Source organism: Pezoporus wallicus, unplaced genomic scaffold (assembly GCF_028554395.1).
Source record: "Pezoporus wallicus isolate ANWC-B61680 ecotype Strahan unplaced genomic scaffold, APGP_CSIRO_Pwel_v1 contig_4191, whole genome shotgun sequence".
Taxonomy (NCBI): Eukaryota; Metazoa; Chordata; class Aves; order Psittaciformes; family Psittacidae; genus Pezoporus; species Pezoporus wallicus.
The window spans coordinates 415,378-435,000 of NW_026641383.1; the positions used below are offsets into that span (position 1 = coordinate 415,378).

Below are 19,623 nucleotides of genomic sequence, written 5' to 3' on the forward strand. Positions count from 1 at the left end.
GATCCATGTGCATGACTGGCAGTGCATTTGTTGGGCCAGATCTAAGGAGCCAGAGAGCGTTCAGCTCCTTTTTGCCTACAAAAGAGCAGCCAGACAACCAGCAAGAGGCCTTGGATGTAGCACAAGGTGATACTTACTTAGTCAGCCATTCTTTTTTTCAAATACATATTTTTTTTTCCATTCAGTATCCTTAGAGCTTCTCAATTTCACAATGACACAAGGAATTAAATTATCAATGGGTTGCTTTTCTACAGCCAGCATTCCTCACACCAGAAATACTGTACCAAATGAACTGTATAGATTTTCCAGAACAACATAGATTATATTTCTTTTAAAAGAGAAATAAAAAATTGCTGGCTAATATTTCTTTAAAAATTCCTCCTAGGTTTAAGGAGATTTTTTCCATTTTACAGCCACAAAATCCCATTGTGAATTTGGGGAGGTTTTTTTCTTAATGGGGGGCATCTTTGTTAAGACATTCTTTGTGATTCTTGCAGTTTTAGACTCTGGACTACTTGTGTTTTCGTTCTGTCTTATTAGTCCATCAGTGCCATAGATCATAAGCCAATACCTGCTTCTTTATGAAAAGTGATTTGATATTTTGTGATACACAGTCATAAAAAAATGTTTTCAAGCTATGTACAGTTTATTGGCAGTAATGCAGCTGATGTAGACTCCGTGCAGAAGGCAGAAAATATCTATGATGTTTATGTCTGTCCTTGCTGACCACTTCCTACAATCTGACTAGCAACAGAAATCCAAAGTCAATGCACTTTTGTTTATGTTGAATGTTCCCTGCTTAGCAATTCATATTTTGCTCACTACCTGTGTATTTTGAGCTGTTCTGAAACTGTAGTAGAGACCAAACATGAATGTGGTCCCCAGGGTGATCAAAGATTTAATCTGACCAGATGGGACAAACTTGAGAAAGATTTTGACTTTCCACTCTGTTTTGCAACAAGAAAGGCTGATTTTTTTTCTCTCGTCCTTTCTTTGTTAGAAAAGGCAGAGATCAGGCCATCCCCAGAGAAATGAGCAGGTGTGGCCATTTACAAGCATGTCTGGTTATATTATAAACCAACATAAGAAAAGTTTGAAATGGTTTGAAAAGATCTGCTAAACAGTTCTAATGTTTCATCCCAAATCCTATTTACTCAAACAAGAGCCGATCAAGGTCACAGTAAAACCCAGCCTGCCAAAACCTTTAAAACTCATGTAATTTTATTTTTTCTTTATTTTTGATTCTGTCTTCTCTACTAACTGAATAGGTACATTTTGGTAATCCTTGCCTCTGGACAAGCACAGAAGTCTTTTTCTTTCTGAATGGCTAATAACAGAGCCGTTCTTCCTGTCTCATGATGAAAGAGGTGGCAGTCAAGTTCTTTCTCTTAGATGTACTGTGCACTCAGGGCAGACCACGGACAATTTTGAAACCTACAGCCACAGGAATAGCTCCCCCTCATAGGTACAATTCTGGTTTAATTTTGTTGCTGTGGAGTATCACTAATTTAGCACTTTTCTTTACCCTGTCCATAGACTGGGAGGAAAGGATTCCTTTTTAAACATGAAATAAATGCAGCTCACAGGATAACATTTTTTATAGAGAGAGGATAACACATTGTCAGACTTCTGGTGTATACTCAGTTTGGATCCTCCCAAAATTCTGCAAAAAGGATGACTGAAAATCCCTGGCAGAGGGTTGGGGTTGAGGTTTTATTTGAAAACACAAAGATTGCAGGATTTTTAGTGATTTAAGGACATGGGTTTTAAACTCCACCGCTCTCAGTCTTTTACTGAGTTGATCAGCTCCCGGCTTCTGCTGCTGCTGAACAACATTGCTGGCCGCGTAATGATCTCGGAAACTGCCCCTCCAGTGTTCCCCATTCGAATCCACCTTCTCAAATCCACGACATCATTTTTGGCCAAAGTAATGTCAGTCATTGCCGTCTGCGGCGAGTACAAAAAAGACCCCCTAATGGCAGCCATTTTTATTTGTTTCTTAAGATCCAAAGGCTGCTGAAAGAACAATTGGATAAAGTTGAGGATTGGAGAAGCTTGATTTTCTTGTTCCAGTGAAATGAAACTCCCGTCCTTTTTTTTCTTCCCCTTCCCCTTAAAAGCCGGAGTCTGCTAGGGGGTTGTAGCTGTGTCAAAGCCGTTGGGATGCCACTGCTGATCACTTTAATTACTAGGACTAAGGAGGATAAAATTAAAAGTAGCACCATTGAAGCAGTGGAAGAAAGCTTGCCGAGATGTCGGTGAACTGTGAAATATAAAAATTGCATACCAATACATTTTTATAGGAGGGAAACAAGGAATTACATTACTTATTCGTGAAGAGTTTGTCCTTAAATGGTGAAGTTTTCCTCGCTGTGCGTCCGCATGGCAGATCTTTAGACCATTACAAAGCAATTGGGGGAAAATAACAGAGCAAACTTTAATGTCTCTTTGGCATGTCAGGTTCATGTCAGAGAGTGAAAGACTTTACTGAGTATTCTCTTCAGCTGTACAGGAAGAAGATCGCTCTGTGTGTGTTTTCATGGTCCTTTCTTGGTGCAGAGCTTCTCTTCATGTCTCCTCTCTTTCTTTTTTTTAATATCTGTATTCCTGCCTCCATGCTTATCCCAAGCACTTCCATTCCAAGATCTAGGGGATTGATTTGCTGTTTAATAATTGTTCTGTACCTCAGAACCTAATCTACCTACTTCTAACCCTCTCGGTTTCATTTCTCCTTCCACCAGTGTTTCTTCTGGCAAGGCGGAACTCCTTGTAACTGAGGGTTCAAATACCTGAATTGAATTTAAGCAAGAACTAGGTTGTTTTTTCTCTTATCCGCTGGTGATGATTGGCTTAATCAGCACAAACACAAGCCACAGTAATCTGTGTTTGCTTGGAGATCCCCGGGATGTTAATGACTATGCTAATAATTCAGGATACAAGTTCTCTTTCAGGAGGAGGGGAGAGAAAGAGGGGGGAAGCAGCCTGCTTAGTTTAGGGCATTTTTGTCACAAACACGTAACTGGCCTTCTTTCAAACTGTATGTGCTGTAGTATATTAAATTGTTTGATGTTAAACCACATGGGAATCTTAATACACATTTCGCACATTCCGTCTTGAAAGTCGTTGAAGTCAAAACCACAAGTAGAATAGTACTACAAATAGTAGAGATTTGAGCAGTCTTATTTCATGTAAAATTCAGTGTAATTAATGTTACCAAATACCGCGGGTCGAAATAAAATCAGTTGCTGTGCCAGTTGGCTGGCTAGAAATGAAATTAAATTGATCTATTTTAGTGCATAGGAGCAGGGGGAAAGCTTTCCAGTTGTCTTTTTAATGTGTACTTTACCAAATAAGTTTCTGATAGAACTGTTGCTCTGTGCCTTCTGGGAAGTTAAAGGGTGAGAAAGCAAACAAAGCCAATGTGCCATCCTGCTGCCTTGCAGGGCCCAGGCAGAGTTGTCTTTCCAGGGAAAGGACATTAGGAGAAAAGTAAATCAAGGCAATCTGATAGGGAATCAGGGTTCTGTCACTCAGAGACAAGATACTGTGCTGTGTCCATATACTTTGTTTACTGTAGGGTTTTATGAGTTGTAACCTGCCCATGCAAGCTGTTAATGAGGCTAAATCTTGCTGCTGGAGGATTGAATTACAGCACACCTCTGGGCTAATGGTTATAAACAGAAAGTCCCATTAGGGCTGCATTCTGATTCAGTCATTTGCATTTTTTCTATTGTGGCAAGAACAATGCTGAGTAAATAGCTACAAACAAACAATTTACATGGAAATGGATAAAATGTACCTAATTAGTATTTTGCACTTGTTTTATTAATGATTGCTTAAACTAAATAGCACTTAGCAGCAGCTCTCACCAGCATCTGCAGGTGTGAGATGCTCAGTTTTTGGGTTGGTGGGAAGGCTGCCAGGACAGCTCTCCAAAATTTGGCAGTTTGCTATATCCCACTTAGTTCAGGTCAACTGCCTGTACCTGGGTTTATCCTGGTCATTATGTCAGTAATATAAATTTACTGGCAGATTTGATTTAAAGCCAAACTCTGTTGTGCTTGTGAGTGTTTCTAATATTGAGGGCGGGGGGGAAACAGTCCTAACTTTGAAAAAATCAAGTGTTTAAGGTGAACAATGAAGTGGTTTCCATTATGGCTTAATGTATTTTTGTAGATACATTTAAACACATCATTTTATTAATATATTTTTTTTAGCAGGGTGGATAAATCTTTTCTAGAAAGAAATGCTGTGGACCTTTGCTCATTTATGTAACTGAAATATTGTGCTTCATAAGCTTTAGTGGGGCAGCACTGTCTGGGATGGTTCCAATATGATCTCTTTAATTACTGACCAAAACCCCACTAGTAAAATGTTTTAAAGCAATGCAAAATCTATTCTGCTCTGGCATCTATTGTTCTTTCATTAATCTTCATTAGTTTGTTAGGGTTTTCTTTTAAAAGATGTATCCATTGAAGCTGAAGGATTAGATTCCTTTCCATGTCTCAGATTTGATGTCATTTTCCTCTTTGAAGTCAGCTTGGTGATTGGAGTAACCGAGAGCAGCATCTGACTTCTCATTTCAGTTCTATGGGAGAATATTACTCAAACAAGTCATTCAATTTAGTAAAACCATTTTTATAGCTATGGTAAAACTTTTTGTAGTTACTACTTTGAAACAGAAGTGTCTGAGAGTTTTCATCAAGTTATTTTTATATCACATAATTTATAAATATAGCAAATAATTAGGTTCCCACTCCATTAATAATTTGGGGAATGCTTAAAAAAAATAACCTGATTGATGGATGTCTTTAAAAATTGTGGTGTGACACCCAACTGATATCGAGCATCCTATTTATAATGTGGGCCAAGCACCATGCTGTAAACCAGTTACTATCATGATGATCAGATTGAGAATGAAATTGCATTTCTGTCAATTACTGAGTTGGCAACTGTTCAATATATCTTAGCAGCAAGATGAAGAGCGGCGTCGGCAGCTGAGAGAGAGAGCTCGTCAGCTAATAGCAGAAGCTCGATCTGGAGTGAAGATGTCAGAACTTCCCAGCTACAGTGAAATGGCTGCAGAAAAGTTGAAAGAAAGGTCAAAGGCATCTGGAGGTGAGCTGAGGAGCCTTGTATCTTATTCCTATGGCAACCTAGAAACCAAAGACCTTTTTGGGTATCACTTCTGTTCACACTTCAAAACGTTGTTGTTCATCAGGTGCACATATCGAAAGACCTGGCTGTAGATAGGTTTCCTAAATAAACCATTGTGATCACTTAATTTCCAACACTTCCAAGAAAAACATACATGTGATTGAAAGAAGTAGATGTTATATGAACAAGTAGCTCAAGCTGGCCCATTATTAACAGATTTGCCGTTACCCATGGTTTTGCAGAATTTCATGATTGTTGATTAAAATCTTTTCCATATATATTTTTATATAGGAGCATGAACATAATTTGGGGGAAGACAATGTTAGAAATACTTAAAAATCATTATTTTATATGAAATGTGTTCAAAAGACTGCTTGAGAAGATAATTTTAAAGGCAGACTGTGGGAGGTGGGGGCAGCAACCTTTTGATTTTAAATGGCAGTCTTTTGACATACCACTTGCCTTTACAGGTTTTGAGTTGTAATATTGATATAATGTTATTAAACTGACTTTGAGATGTCATTAAAATTCATATACCTGCCAGTGCTACGAGCTGGAGTAATGTAGTGTCACTCAAACTCAAATGGGTGCTGAGCACATGTTTCAGTACAGGCTTCCTGCTCTTTTAGTGTCTTCTACATATTCTGAGGGGAAATTTTGTTTCTCATACTAACATGTAAGCCAAAGTGGCAGCAAAATCCATCTTTACATTCACAACGAATGTAGATTCAAAATGAGTATTTTTTCTTCTCTGTAGTATGTCTTTTATGTGCGTATATATTTAAATGTAGTCTGCACCCTAACACTTCTGTTCCACGTAACACCAAACAGGAAAGCAGTTAGTTGTACAGTTCCCTTTGGGTCTGGTCTTCAGTTTTGCACTCTTTGTCCAGTAAACCAAGCTTGTACATGTAATTTATTTTTGTGGTAAATAGGGAAATTACCTCCTTGATGGGGAGGGAGTGACGCTGAGCAAAATGACACACTACTTGTATATTAAGTAGATTATGGTGTTCTTCATCCCTCCTCACAATTTATGATTCCTCATCCTACGTGATAATTACTCCCTCCTCACTGTTTTGTCATGCCTGTACATAGTTGTTCCTGCCATCTATCCCCTCCAAGTAAGGTATGCTTTCTGGGTATATCTGAGTGTTCAGCTGAATAGTTACCCTGTTCTGTCACATTGACTGTTCTTATTTTCCTCTGAATTTTGCCATTGCTCTTTCTGCCCTTTGTTCAGTTTATAAACAGACTCAGAGGTAACTGTACATATATATATAAAAAAAGGAATATTTATATATATATATATTGCATATGCACTCAGAGAGTTTCAGTGTTATTAAAGGAAGAGACAGTATCAGTACCGATGACAACTTGTTTATGAAGTTATCACCACTAGACCTGTGGGGTTTTATCCAGTATAACAATCTCACTGCTTTTTGCTTGCGCTTTGACTTACCTCCTTGGTTTATATTTCCTACCTTGATTTTTCTTTGTTCATACAGTAGTTCAGCCAAGCTGTTGGAATTTCTTTTGGACAGCTTTCCCTGTCTTTTTATCCCTCTTCGCTTTTTTCACGTCAGTGTCCATTTTATGGCACTTCCTTCTACTTATTCATTCTCAGACGGTTTTCCTTATGGCCCATCTTCCCTATACTTGTACCACACCACTGGCAGTGTCAGGTGCCACACTATATCTTCGCTCAAGAAATTCGTTCTTCCGAAGCGCAGTAGTTCTGTGAAACAGCACCAATGCTTTATAAACCAAATAAATTATAATTATTTCTGGGTTTATTCTCTTTCATTTTGTTATTTCCACCAAAACCTGGGATTTAATGGACAGTCTCCTTTTTACAACTGGACTCTGAATATTGCCTCTGACTGCATTCACATGTAGTAGGTTCTTTTCTGTGTATAGTCCTATATTCCCTATACAATACCCAAGACAAGCTTATAGTAATATCTTATGTCTTCCCAGCTCTCTTGTCCATTATGCTTCATTAATCTCTTCTTCTGCACTGATTGCTACTTTTTAATTTACAAAAAGGGAACGTACCAAATCATTTTCCTCTCTCTCGGTTCAGTTATTCCACAAAAGGTGACATTTCAGCTTTGGGAATTTGGTGGGTTTAAAAACTATCTTCTTGCTAACCATTGCAGGTGAAAATGTGATCTCTTTCAGTGTTTCTGTATGTTCATTAAGAGTTTCCTGCTTTGGCACTGGTGCTACATTCTCTATTAAAAGGCTTTATTTAATCATGGTCTGAAAAACTCAAATGCCTATGGCAAGTTGAAACTTTCCTGGATAAGCAGCATCCTTTGCTACAAAATCCAGTCTTTTTCGTAGGCTATTTGGCAAGTGAGACAGAAAATACTTTCTCCTGCCAACTGCCAGAGGGTTTGGGATGGCAGCTTCAAATTTATTAGATGTCCTACTAGCTTCAGGCTGATAAGCGGATGGATGCCTTGAGATGGGTCCAGGGACAGTATCAAGATAGGAATCCAAATATCCTCCCTTTTCCCAGCAGCAACGGGACAAATGAATTGACATCTTATCTAGGTATTGTCTCTCTGCAGTGGGACACCGGTCTGCTCCTTTGGGATTTGGGTAGTGTATTTTCTTTACTCTCTGGCACATCTCCATCCTTCATTTGAGATGGCGGCTTTATAAGGATGTGTCTTAGATCTGGAGGTGGTTAGTAGACAGTGGAGGGAGGGAACAAAGGAGAGGATAGGGGGTGAGGCAGGCATAGTGTGAAGAAGCTTTGGTGTAAAAAGTGCCGGAAATAGGCAGAACTGGGAGGGTCGAAGAGGATGGACACAAGACAGCACAGCAAAAAAATGCTAGATGAGCAGGGAGGGAAAAACACAGGAATAGGAGCTTCCAAATGTATTGTAAGACAAAAAACAGTTTTGAAAAATTGCAATTGAAAAACTTACCAGAGAGCACCAGCTGGCATTACCTTGCACTTGCATGCTTAAAGTTTTCAGGGTATGCTACAGATTCTGCTTCAGAGGCAGTGATTTGGGGAAATGTACATGCTAGCTCAGGCTTACTGATTGTGCTTAGTCTCGAACTCATAAAGCAGTGCATAGTCCTCACTCAGTGTAATATTTTTAACAGGCAGTATTTCTGTCTGTTGGCAGTTACTGCTGTACTTTTTTATCCTGACATTGGATTTCTTGTACACTGATCATAAGTCTTAAGATCCTGCATTTCTTCCATTCCCTGCCTTTGCTTCCTTTATTACTCTTCAGGTGCTCCTGTAACATCCTGTAGACTAAAAGTGAACTCTGTACCTGAAGATAAATAAGCTAAATACCTGAATATCCACATGCTTTAAGGATTTCCCAGAGACAATCCTGGAGGCTAGAGGCATCTTCCCTAAAGAGCAAGCACTGTTCATGCAACTTCTGAGGCAGTTTATATATGCTTCTCCCACTAATGTGATCTAAACTCCATCAATACTTTTACCTTTCTATGAAAATAGTTCCTTTTTAATTTGATCTAGAAATGAATGCAGTCTACTGCAACTCCTTCACATGTGGACAAGCTTAAACCAAGTCAAGAGAATATCAGTTTAACCACAAATTATGCCAGAGCTTGATCTGAATATTAAGACATAAGAGCTATAAAATGCCTCTGGATCTTTTTTCTATCAATATTCTGGCATCCCTATTTGATTCCAAGAGATTCTTATTTTGCTGTCTTCAGTCCAGACTGCAGTTCAGGCTGTGAAGGTAATGGCCATTGCTATTTAGTTGTTGACTTAATCCTTTTAGCTTTAATTTTGTTTGTTTCTTCGCAACATAGTAAAGCTTTTCTGTCTTTCTAGGATCCGCATGTACATACTTTTCAAGGAAGCAGTTCTTTAGCACTCTTCTGAATTCTTGCCTTGGTTCTAGACCAAGTGCTTTAAGTTTTTCACACTAGTAATTTGTTCTTTTCATAAAAGATACGTTATCTCTTCGTTATGTTGTTCCTTTTATCATTTCTAATTGCAAAATCTTGTTGTAACATGCTCCCTAAACACATTTCCCTTTTTAATACACTGAAAGAACATTGAACTGGAAAGAAAACCCACAAAACCTAGGGGAGTGTAAAGCAAGGAATCTGTAGATTTTGAAAGATAGTTGAAAATTTCTGAAATTACTTCAAATGAATGCTTTTAATTGATTTTTTTTTGCTTGTTTAATAAAGTGTAAATGTCCTGATAATCATATTCAGCCAAAGCTTGCCAACTTTAAATTAAATACTAGGTCAGGTCATTATTTGACACTAGGAACTGGTGTCTTCGACATTCCCGTCTCTTTTGTTACCTTAAATGGTGGTGTCAAAGACAGTGCCTCTGATCTTGCTACATTAAATTAAAGAAAATCAAATAATCTAATCTAAGCATTCCCTCAGTATGCAGCGGTCTTAAACCCTGTCATCTTGTTTAGCTTGTTTTGACACATCCAGCATTCTGCTGGATGACTGGTAGTTGTGAGCTGACCTTGCAAGCTGGCTTCTTTGGGTGCTTTGGAAAGTCATTGCCTGCCTCTAGGCTTGGGGTGGATTTGGTTTCCCCCCTTGTAACGGCAGTGCCCTTCTTTCTTTCTCTTCCACCTCTTCCAAATATCCATGACCCTTTGCTGCTGGTAGCCCAGTCATGTTTTCAGTGTGCCACTGTGATCTCCAGGATGTGTTTGAGAGTACCATGGCCTGAGTGCCACTGAATTTCTCTGACACAATCATAAAGTCTTGTGAGAAGTCTAGGTCCTCATCAGAAAAAGTAGAGACGCTTTGAAGAAAATTCAGAACTTCAGAATTGTTGCTGTTGCTGCTTTAGCATTCTTTTTTAACTCTTCAGTCTGCTTTTTACCCTGTCCCTTTCTTTGTGATGATCACACTGTGCCCTTCTACTTTGGTGACCTAACCTCTGTACTACTACTGGACTAGAGTCCAGATCACAGAATGATCTGTGTGAATTTCTCTGCAACAGAAAGGATGTTGTAGAGAGTCCTGAGTGTTTCTGCCCATCCAGTTGTACACCTGAAACACCATCTGTCAGGTCCCAGGTCTGGTCACAGATCCTGCTTTGGCTGGGGAGAGATGTTCTCCATCCATCTGGCTCAAGCTGGGGCAGTTTGGAAGAAAGCTGACTCTTCCAGAAACCATTGAGAATTAGTGGAGAGGAGCCCAGGGAAGTCATGGTGGCCAGCTGAAATGCAGGGGTCCTACTTCACACACTGCTGCTCCATCATACGTGCAGCAGATGTTGAATAGGACTGAAATGGAAACTTCTTTGGTCCTGTCTGTCGCAGCAAGAACCTTACCCTGAATCAGCAGAGGTCTATGAAAGACATTGATTAATTACAGAGAAATTGAGGGAGCAGCTGGTTATATAGCAGTACCAGACATATAAAAATGTCAACTGGCTCCTAAAATGGGAATTATAGGGACTGTGGAGATAAAGAGGTAAAGAAAAGAAGCAACTGTGTGATCTTCATGTCAGCAGTGCGGGCCTGAAGTGCAAACTCAGGTCTGGGGATGAAGTTTGGAGTATTTCAGTGACAGATGATGAGTGATCAGCACCAATCCTGGTTCAAACTTCCCCAGCTTTCTGGTATTCAGAATTATGGCATGTATCTTGGTACTATGTTTAGGGTCCCTTTTGTTTATATGGTGTTTGAATGTACCAATGTGCTGAAATTATAATCAGTATTTTTCCTTATTGTGAAGTGTTTTAAAGTTTCTTTAGTTACTTTGTATCTTCTTTTTCCAGGCACATTCCAGCCTTCTCTTTTTTGTCATTTTTACATGCATGCATGCATACATAGGACAAAAAAGTTCATGTAAGTCTGAACAAGTGTAGATAGCATTTGATACGAGACTTAAAAGTGAGTAAAAACAATGCAGCTATGTGCTTTGGAAGTACTAATCTAGCTTTTATGGACTTTCATTATATATTTGTATTGAAAATGTGAGTCAGGATTTTTTTCTGGGATCTGCTTCACAATTCAGCACTTGCTATTTGATCTTCTTCAGGTTACTTACTCTTTCTGTGCCATAATCTACCTACATCATCGTCATAATTGTAATTATAATAATCGCCTACTTCATAAAACATTATGGGGCTCATTTACAAGTGATATTCATAAGTTGCTCTGAGAAACATGGTAGAAAGATCCCATTAAAAATATAAAGTATAATTACAATTATTATTTTACTTAAAATGTATGTAGCTTGCAAACAGTGCTGATTCAAAGTGGTGCAGTAAGGCAGCAATCTGTGAGTATGCTTTGGCTACTACACCTAAGGTCAGCACTTGCTAAGCATGGTGGTCATTTTTCAACTTGTATCAGAGACTAGAACCTAAGCAAGGTACAGAGATCACTGTTCTGTGATATTCTGTGCAAAGTAAGGAGTAGCAAGTCTCACGAAGCAAGTCTCACTAAGTACCTGGAGCTGCCACCTTTCCCAAGAGACCACAGCTACCAGGTCCTTCTGCTGGCCAAACCTATCCAAACCTGCCATATGCTGGCATCGGCACCCATTCTGCTTTATAGAGAACTGAGAGCCTTGGAAAAATTATTTTGACTTGAGTTATAAGGAAGAGCATGTGTGCTTTTCAGAGTTAGCCAGAGATTCAGCACAGAGAACAGCCACTGATGAGGCCAGGCTCTACCTTTATTGTAACAGGAGTTTCCAGCAGAGCACCCTGTACGTATATTGAATTGCATCAGTTTAAATATAAACCCATGAGTAGAGAAAGTAAAATCTGCTTCCAGAGGTATTTCATGATTTGCATTTTTATCGTCACTCAGCTTGTTCTCTAAAGCATTCATTTTTTGTTTTTAATGATGTGGTGCATGTACATAAGAAAATACTAACCTTAATGCTGTATGTTCCTACAGATGAGGATGAGGATGATGATAATATTGAGATAGATACTAACGAGGAGGTTCCTGAATGCTCTGTTACTGGAGGTGGAGATGAGTTTACTAACCTAGAAAATGACCTTGATTCAACGGGTAATTTAAATAATTGCTATTTTGTGTATTTTGCATGACTAACACTCCATCATCATAGAAGTACTGGTGTGCTGCTTCTCTCTGTCATAGCTTTATTCCTTTGTGTCTTTTCAATTCTTTTAAAACCGAATGCTTATTCTGTTTGAATATTTTGCATTCGTGTTTAGTTGAAATTTAGTATCAGCAGCAAAATCATTATTTCCAACAATGGCAGATTTAAATTCTCTTGCTTGTTTGATGGGCAAGGGGACCCCAGGCCAAATTTGTAAAGCAGAGCCACCTGAAAGCACCCTGCCTGGATTGTCCCAGCAAAGCAAAGTAGGCAGAAGAGTGAGCAATCGCCTTGGTGAGTACAGCTGCTGCTCTCTGCACTGACATCCTGGCCCATCTGCTCAGTGAAGAGGAGCAAACATGGCTTTATATGTCCACATAGACTTGGTAACACTCCAGTTCCTTCCCAAGGACTGGCTAGTATGTTTATACCTTGTTGCTCCAGTGGTGGCATGGAGGTATAAATTCAAATGGAATTTTACTTACTTTATTTGCTTTATAATGTTTTATATTTTAAATACTAGGGTTTTTAAGTAACACATTTTAAAAGCATTCATATTCTTGTAGAAATGCTTGCCGTAATCAAATCACATGCTGGTCAGGTAATAAGTCATAGTAGTGGTATTTCCCCTTTCAAAAATAATCAAGCAGAACTGGAGTTCAGGTGATAAATATGATGATAAGTATGTCAAGATTGTACAAGGCAGATGCTTATTTTACAAGGAGCTAGATCTTTGAAGACACAAACATAATGCTCATCAGCTAGGGGCTCCTCTGCTTGCACAGAGTTGCTGAAGGAGTTTGTTCTCTGTACCAGGCTGCCTGTTATCAGCAGCCCTGGGGAGTGCTGAGGGCATCTTTGTAGTGTGGTGAGCTTCTCTGCCAGGGTGTTTCTGCTTACTACAAGTTAGCTTGAGCCCAGAGAAGTGTGGTAGGCACAGGACAGCATCAAGGAAAAAGGCAGTACAAGAGACGGCTTCTTTACAGCATCCTCTGACGTGGTTCTGCCCGTGCCAGCTGGACTCAAGTGTGTGGCACATAATATATGAAATCAAAACACTTCATTTAATATTTACTCTTTGTAAATTAAACTGTCAGTGATATGTATATAGCACTTCCTAGTCTTTGAATGTGAAAGGTTTGAGTCGTGTCCTTTATTTTTTTTTTACTTGAGGATTTCCAAACACATAAGAAAATATATTTAGTATTTCCAGCATTTGAATTAAGCTGATTTAGAGCAGAATCCTGTCAAATAATACTCCAATTAATACAAGTTAATTTAGGAGGAACAGAGAATCAGTAAATGAATATTCCTGTCACATCACCCCAGTGACTTACCAACATTTACTTCTATGGGCCTTTTTTCCTGAGATGTCTTCTCAGGGGTACAAACCCACTACCCAACACTTCATCTCTACCATGGGAAGACACTGGAGAAGAACTGGGACATTATTTTGCAGTTCAGTCAGCACAGTAGCCAGAGGTACAAATGAGTAAGGAAGAGGATGGGCAATAATACAGAAAGCAATCTAATGCAGAAATCAGTGTACACAGATTTTGGCGGAATTCTGCCAATTCATGCCAAGTTCTAATGAAGGCAGAATCTCCCAGGAGCACCTACACACAAAACTATAAGGGACTTTTTACATTTGGGATCATTATTGACCATCTTAATTAATTTGTCCCCTGCTGGATCTTAGTCCCTCCCATCTCTCTCAAGAAGAGAAAGCCTTTTTTATTACTATTTTTACTGCCAGTTGTTGGTTTTAAGTACTGTGTTTGTCTGTATTTGTCAGAACTTCTACCCTACACTGCTATGAATGCATCTGATAAAATGTGAACCTCTTATATCATAGTTATTACATGATGTTTATGTATAAACCTACGAGAATGTGCATGTACTTACATGTGAGCCTCAATTAAGGACACCCTGACTGGGTGTGCCAGAGGAAAGGGAAACTATCCGTCATAACCCATCCCAGCCTGTCGCTGCTGGTGGCAGGCATCATTTGATTGCCAGCATGCCAAAAAGATTTTGGCTAATATGAATCGGAGCGCTCCAAACCTTGGAAGGAGCTGTGTGGCAAAAGAGTCATGGCTCTACTTCCCATGCCAGCTAAAAGTCATAGAATGATAGAATGGTTAGGATTGGAAGGGACCTTTAGATCATCAAGTTCCAACCCCCCTGCCATGGGCAGGGACACCTCACACTAAACCATGTCACCCAAGGCCTCATCCAGCCTGGCCTTGAACACTGCCAGGGATGGAGCATTCACAACCTCCCTGGGCAACCCATTCCAGTGCCTCACCACCCTCACAGTAAAGAACTTCCTCCTTATATCCTATCTAAACTTCCCCTGTTTAAGTTTTAACCCATTACCCCTTGTCCTGTGACTACAGTCTCTAATGAAGAGTCCCTCTCCAGCATCCCTATAGGCCCCCTTCAGATACTGGAAGGCTGCTATGAGGTCTCCACACAGCTTCTCTTCTCCAGGCTGAACAGCCCCAACTTCCTCAGCCTGTCTACCTGCCTGCAGTGAAAAACTCAGGCTGTGCCTGTAGAAATGTGTCCCAACTGGTATTTAATCTGCATTTAACCCAAGGCATAGATGTGGTACTGCATGTAGAGTGTATGTGTGGGGGCTTCTCTGTGTTATTCTGCTTTCCTACCCAGGATTAGCTCCATAGATCTGCTCTGTGGTTTGTTATTAACACCTTTCTCCTTATTATGTGTGTATGTGTAGGTAACTGTGTGTAGGTGTGTTACAAATACATATAGTCAACGATCACGTACAGAATGAGCATTATTGGGAGGTAAAATTCTCAACTATTACTTCTTTGGGCTCTGATCTGAGTTGCTAAAAGTGATGAAAAAAATTTGGGGGCTTTGGCAGACTTTGAATCTGTCCCATTGATGCAGTTATGAAGCGTTTTATGGCTCCCGCAGGTTCAACATATTCTATAAATCATAGTAAAGTATTACTGGAAATGATCTCTTTTGATACTTGAGAACCCGTGCCAAGGAGCCGTAGGATGAATTAGGAGTTCACAAACTTGACGGGTTATCAGTGCATAGAATATGTGATAAATTCTTATATGTCGTCTTAAAATAAATGGCTTTCTAAGTGTGGTTTTATACTGACACATACGGGTGTACAGATTGAGAGTAACTTAAACATTGTCTGTTTTCTGTGGTTTTTGTCTACTGTCTTCAAGCACATTTACTTGCTCAGCTGAGTGCTACATGCATTTCTTGAGAAAAGTTAGGAATTATCTATGTACATTACAGAAATCTGCACCAATCCAAATTGCAAAAAATAGATACAATTTTCCTTCTAGTTTTTACTTCTTTAGTTTGAAATGATAGCAAAGTGAATTAAATCTAGGTTTTAAATTGCTACATTGTTGTAGCGACTCTGCATTCAAATGCATCTCACTCTGTTCTATGTGGTATTTGCATATTTAGCAGAACAAAACAGTAAGTTGGTGGATTTGAAGCTGAAGAAGCTCCTAGAAGCTCAGCCACAGGTGGCAAATTCACTCTCCAGTGCTGCTCAGAAAGCTGTAACTGATAGCTCAGAGCAAGACATTAAGGTAAGTTTTGATTAATGCTTTTGTTTCAGTACCTGTGCGTTCTCATTTCAGGTTTCTACTTTGTGAGAAGGAAAATGATTTCTTATCAAATCCTTCCCAGTAAGAAACACAGAAAATCTTCATGGTAGTGCTGTTGCATAGTTTGTGATGCACCGGGGTGTTTTCCTGTTGATTAATCAACACTTTTCCTTTTTTTTTCCTCTGATCTTGGTACTTGTCATTGGCATAACACTTACAGATGTAAGAAGCGTCTCTTAGTTCTGACTTAGTTTTGTGATTTAAATCAGAAATGCAGCACGGGCTCCATCCTGCTGCTGGTGCAATCAGCAGTGAGACTCTCCCTGACTTTGATATGAGGAGGATTGGACTCTCAGTGATTCGCTTCTTTCCCAAGCCTGACCCTCAGTTTTTTCTCTATTGAAATTAAGCCGTGGTACACTTTAAAGGTGTGCGCACTTGGGTGCTTGACAATGAGTGCTTCTGAGAAAAATAGACGTGATTATATGGTGTATGTGGACATTTTGCCTATTTTAATGTTCACCACTTCAGCATTAAATGCACACCAATCGATTTTCAATTTCATTTTCTTAATTAGACCCCTTGTGTTCTTACAATTCTATATCTTTAAAAAAAAAAAATAGTCCCAGTATGTCATTAATATCCCTTTGGCTCTGGGGCACTTCCAGTTGGGTATAACTTTTCACCCACCTGCAGTCTGTGGGGAAAGCACTGCTGACTGAAAGGATTTCCTTCCCCAGATACAGAGATGCTTTGAAGTCCCAAAACAATGACTTTCATTGCTTTTCCCTTACACTGTCGGTTCCTATAAATTGGTGATGAAAGTGTGTGGCAGCAGCAGAGGACTTTCGGTCTCTATCTTTGAACAAAAGGAAGCCTGGATCAAGTCTGATTTTTGCGTTCAATTTAGCTTTCTGCAGTGGATTTAATGCAAAATGAAGCTGGCCCAAGAATAATACAATGGATTGAAAAGGCTAACTGAATTAGTGGGCTTAGAGGAATACATTTGTAAAGTGGCAGAAGTCCCCAGTCATAAAAAGGTTTCTTAAAATGGGATTTACTGGCTAATCACGCTGATATTTTAGCATGTTGCCAGGCCTAAAAAATTAGTCATGTTTGTTTGTTTTGGTAAAGACTGTGGTTTAGGCTGTCAGATGGTTATTGTGCTAATAACAGGAAACCATCTTTTATTTAACTGGAATCATAACCACCCGATTAGTGCAGCTGAAAAGTCATCCAGGGGATATGAGCAATACTTTTTTGTAAGCTTAATTCGACAAATGACACACAGGCTATCTCTTAGGGTAATCTGGTATCACCTAACCTGATGAAAATGGTATTTCTCTTTATAAAAAAAGCTTCGGTGAAGGAGCTGATTAATTTTTTTCTAAGGTGCTCCCACAAAAGGTGCAACTTAACAGTTTATCCCTGTGTGCATCTTTCTAAGGAGGAGTTGGAAAGCGGCATTATAAGGAATATATGGTGTCCATCTGTTCTCATGGAGCTCTTGGCATTGAGGTGGATTTGTTTTTTAATAAAATGCAGTTTACACGTTTCTAAATGAGGCATTCTGTGTTTGTGGAAAAGGATAAACTGTTACCTTCCCTTGGGGATTGTGTATCCCCGGCCTCCTTGAGGCTAGAGAATAGGCCATTGGAGAACTCCCTCATTACCAATTGTCTCAATGCAGAGGAAGGGCAAAGTCTTGGTAGCTTTTGATAACCAGTTTCAGCATTCAGCAGGCTTAGCTATTAGTCATGCATCTTAGCCTTTCCCTATTTACTTTCAAAACACTTAATAAAAATAATAAAAGATTAGGTATAAAATGAAATATTTGTTTGGTACACAGCACCTCGGTATCTGCAGCTTCCACACACTGCGGTGGTTCAGTCTTCTGGGATATTTCGTGTTGATAGAATCATTTGAATTTGTTACCAGTATTAACATAGGAAGCCCTGGAAAAGATAATTGTAGTTTCCTTAGCTGTAAAGGGCTTACTTACAAATCTGGCTTTGGAAAGTTATAGCTGATGAAATGCAGTTCAGTGGGGTAGTATTATAATCCTACCTTTTAGCCTTCATCCAGCATTAGTGGTTTATCTCAATGGGCATAAAATTAGAAACTAGTTCTTCTTGTCATACAAGTCTGTGGGACTACAGAAAACGACAGATTTCTTTACCGGGCAGGGAGACAGGCTAAAGGCAACACGCTTTTAAAACGATACAGATCATGTTCAGGGGTAGAGACGCCGCTACTTGGCAGCAGCAGGCGCAGTGCTTGGCAAATCAAAGTTGCAAAGGAGTGATTGTGATTTTTTTCCTTTAAAATCAGCATCGCTGGCAAATGCCCGTCACAATTAATAAGTCTGGCTGTTTAAGTAGAGAGTCCTGCAGGAGGGTGCCCACATACAGCAAAAAGCCAGGCGTTGCCACCACACATTAAACAGAAACAGGGAAAAGTTAATCACTCTTCTTTTTTCCGCAGCTGATACTTTCATCCTATATAAACCGCAGCCTGAGTTGTGAAAGCCTCTTTGCAAAAGCTGTGTCCTGTCCCCTCACCGAAACGTACCTCTCGAATTTGTGTCTTCCCGTTTGTAAACAAAAGAAACTGTTGTGTGTCTGATTTTTTCCCTAGCAGAATGGAACAGAGGAACATCGTGCTGAGCGATTACAAAAAGCAGCAGAACGGTTTAGAAATCCTGTTGTGTTCAGCAAGGACTCTGCCGTCAGAAAAACTCAGCTCCAGTCTTTCAGTCAATACGTGGAGAGCAGACCAGGTAGGAGAAAATATAAAACCTGTTTTCCCGTCTTATGATTTAATAATATTTAACAATAAATATATGAAAACCCGATAATGTAAGTCCACATTTCAATACATAAATATCAAGCTTTATAATAATTTTACATGTCTTTTCCCTTTTTTCAAGAGATGAAAAGGCAGAGATCAATACAGGAAGATACAAAGAGAGGAAATGAGGAGAAGGCTGCGATAACTGAGACTCAGAGGAAGCCATCAGAAGATGAAGTGCTTAATGTATATTAATTTTTTGTCTGGTTTCATGATTGCTGATAATTCCAAACTGTATGTGGAAATAGTGCCTTTATTTGTTAAAATGAGATGTTAGGTTTTTTTAGATGTCAATCTCCAGTGCATTCAAAGCAGAGTGAGAGGGGTGCACTGTTGAATTAGTCTGCAGTGTGGTGATAATTGTCAGATAAAAAAAATGAATTTTTCAGAGTTCCACAGCCCCAGCTTCCTTGAGACATTTCCATCAGGGCACTTCCCATAAAGAGATTCCAGTATTGATCTACCGGGAGGATTTTAATTATTACAATAGCAGATACCGCAGAGCTGCAGTTAGAGGGAAGAGTCACATGAGACCTGCTAGAATTTCTCAGCCAACCCATTTTGTTGGCTTGGGTTAATGGGTGTTCAACCTTTCCATTATCCAGATCAGCCGTGAATTACTAGCTGAATGATGTTTGCATTAATATAATATATATGGTAATTTCTTCACTTAATTAACGGGGAGGTTCAGCTCAGTAGGGGTATGGGCTGATCATGTGTAAAATTGATTTGTGAGGGAAATATTTGATAGACCGCAGGGAGAAAGCTGGTTTTGATGGACAGCTGCGGGACAGAAGCAGGAAGAACAAGTTTTAACCTGAATTTTTTTTGTCTGAAAAACACAACACGGCCTTTGATGGTGGTCGTTTGTTGCTGTCCACAGTTTATCTAAACACATTTGTCGGTTTTGCTGAAGCAGTCTAGAGCTGAGTGG

The 19,623-nt window shown here is 39.4% G+C and overlaps 1 protein-coding gene across 9 annotated transcripts in view; it reads left to right on the forward strand.

Annotated features, from left to right (window-relative positions):
* The window catches only part of EHBP1 (EH domain binding protein 1), a 226,612-nt gene that overhangs the window by 168,372 nt on the left and 38,617 nt on the right, over positions 1–19,623 (forward strand). For 2 of the 9 annotated variants that reach the window (XM_057423429.1, XM_057423431.1), the window contains 5 exons: positions 4,971–5,118; positions 12,060–12,176; positions 15,694–15,821; positions 18,477–18,618; positions 18,769–18,875. In XM_057423429.1, coding sequence (XP_057279412.1) covers positions 4,971–5,118; positions 12,060–12,176; positions 15,694–15,821; positions 18,477–18,618; positions 18,769–18,875 — 642 coding nt within the window. The remainder of the gene's footprint in view (positions 1–4,970; positions 5,119–12,059; positions 12,177–15,693; positions 15,822–18,476; positions 18,619–18,768; positions 18,876–19,623) is intronic. The other 7 variants (XM_057423430.1, XM_057423438.1, XM_057423436.1 and 4 more) reach the window with 5 other exon arrangements.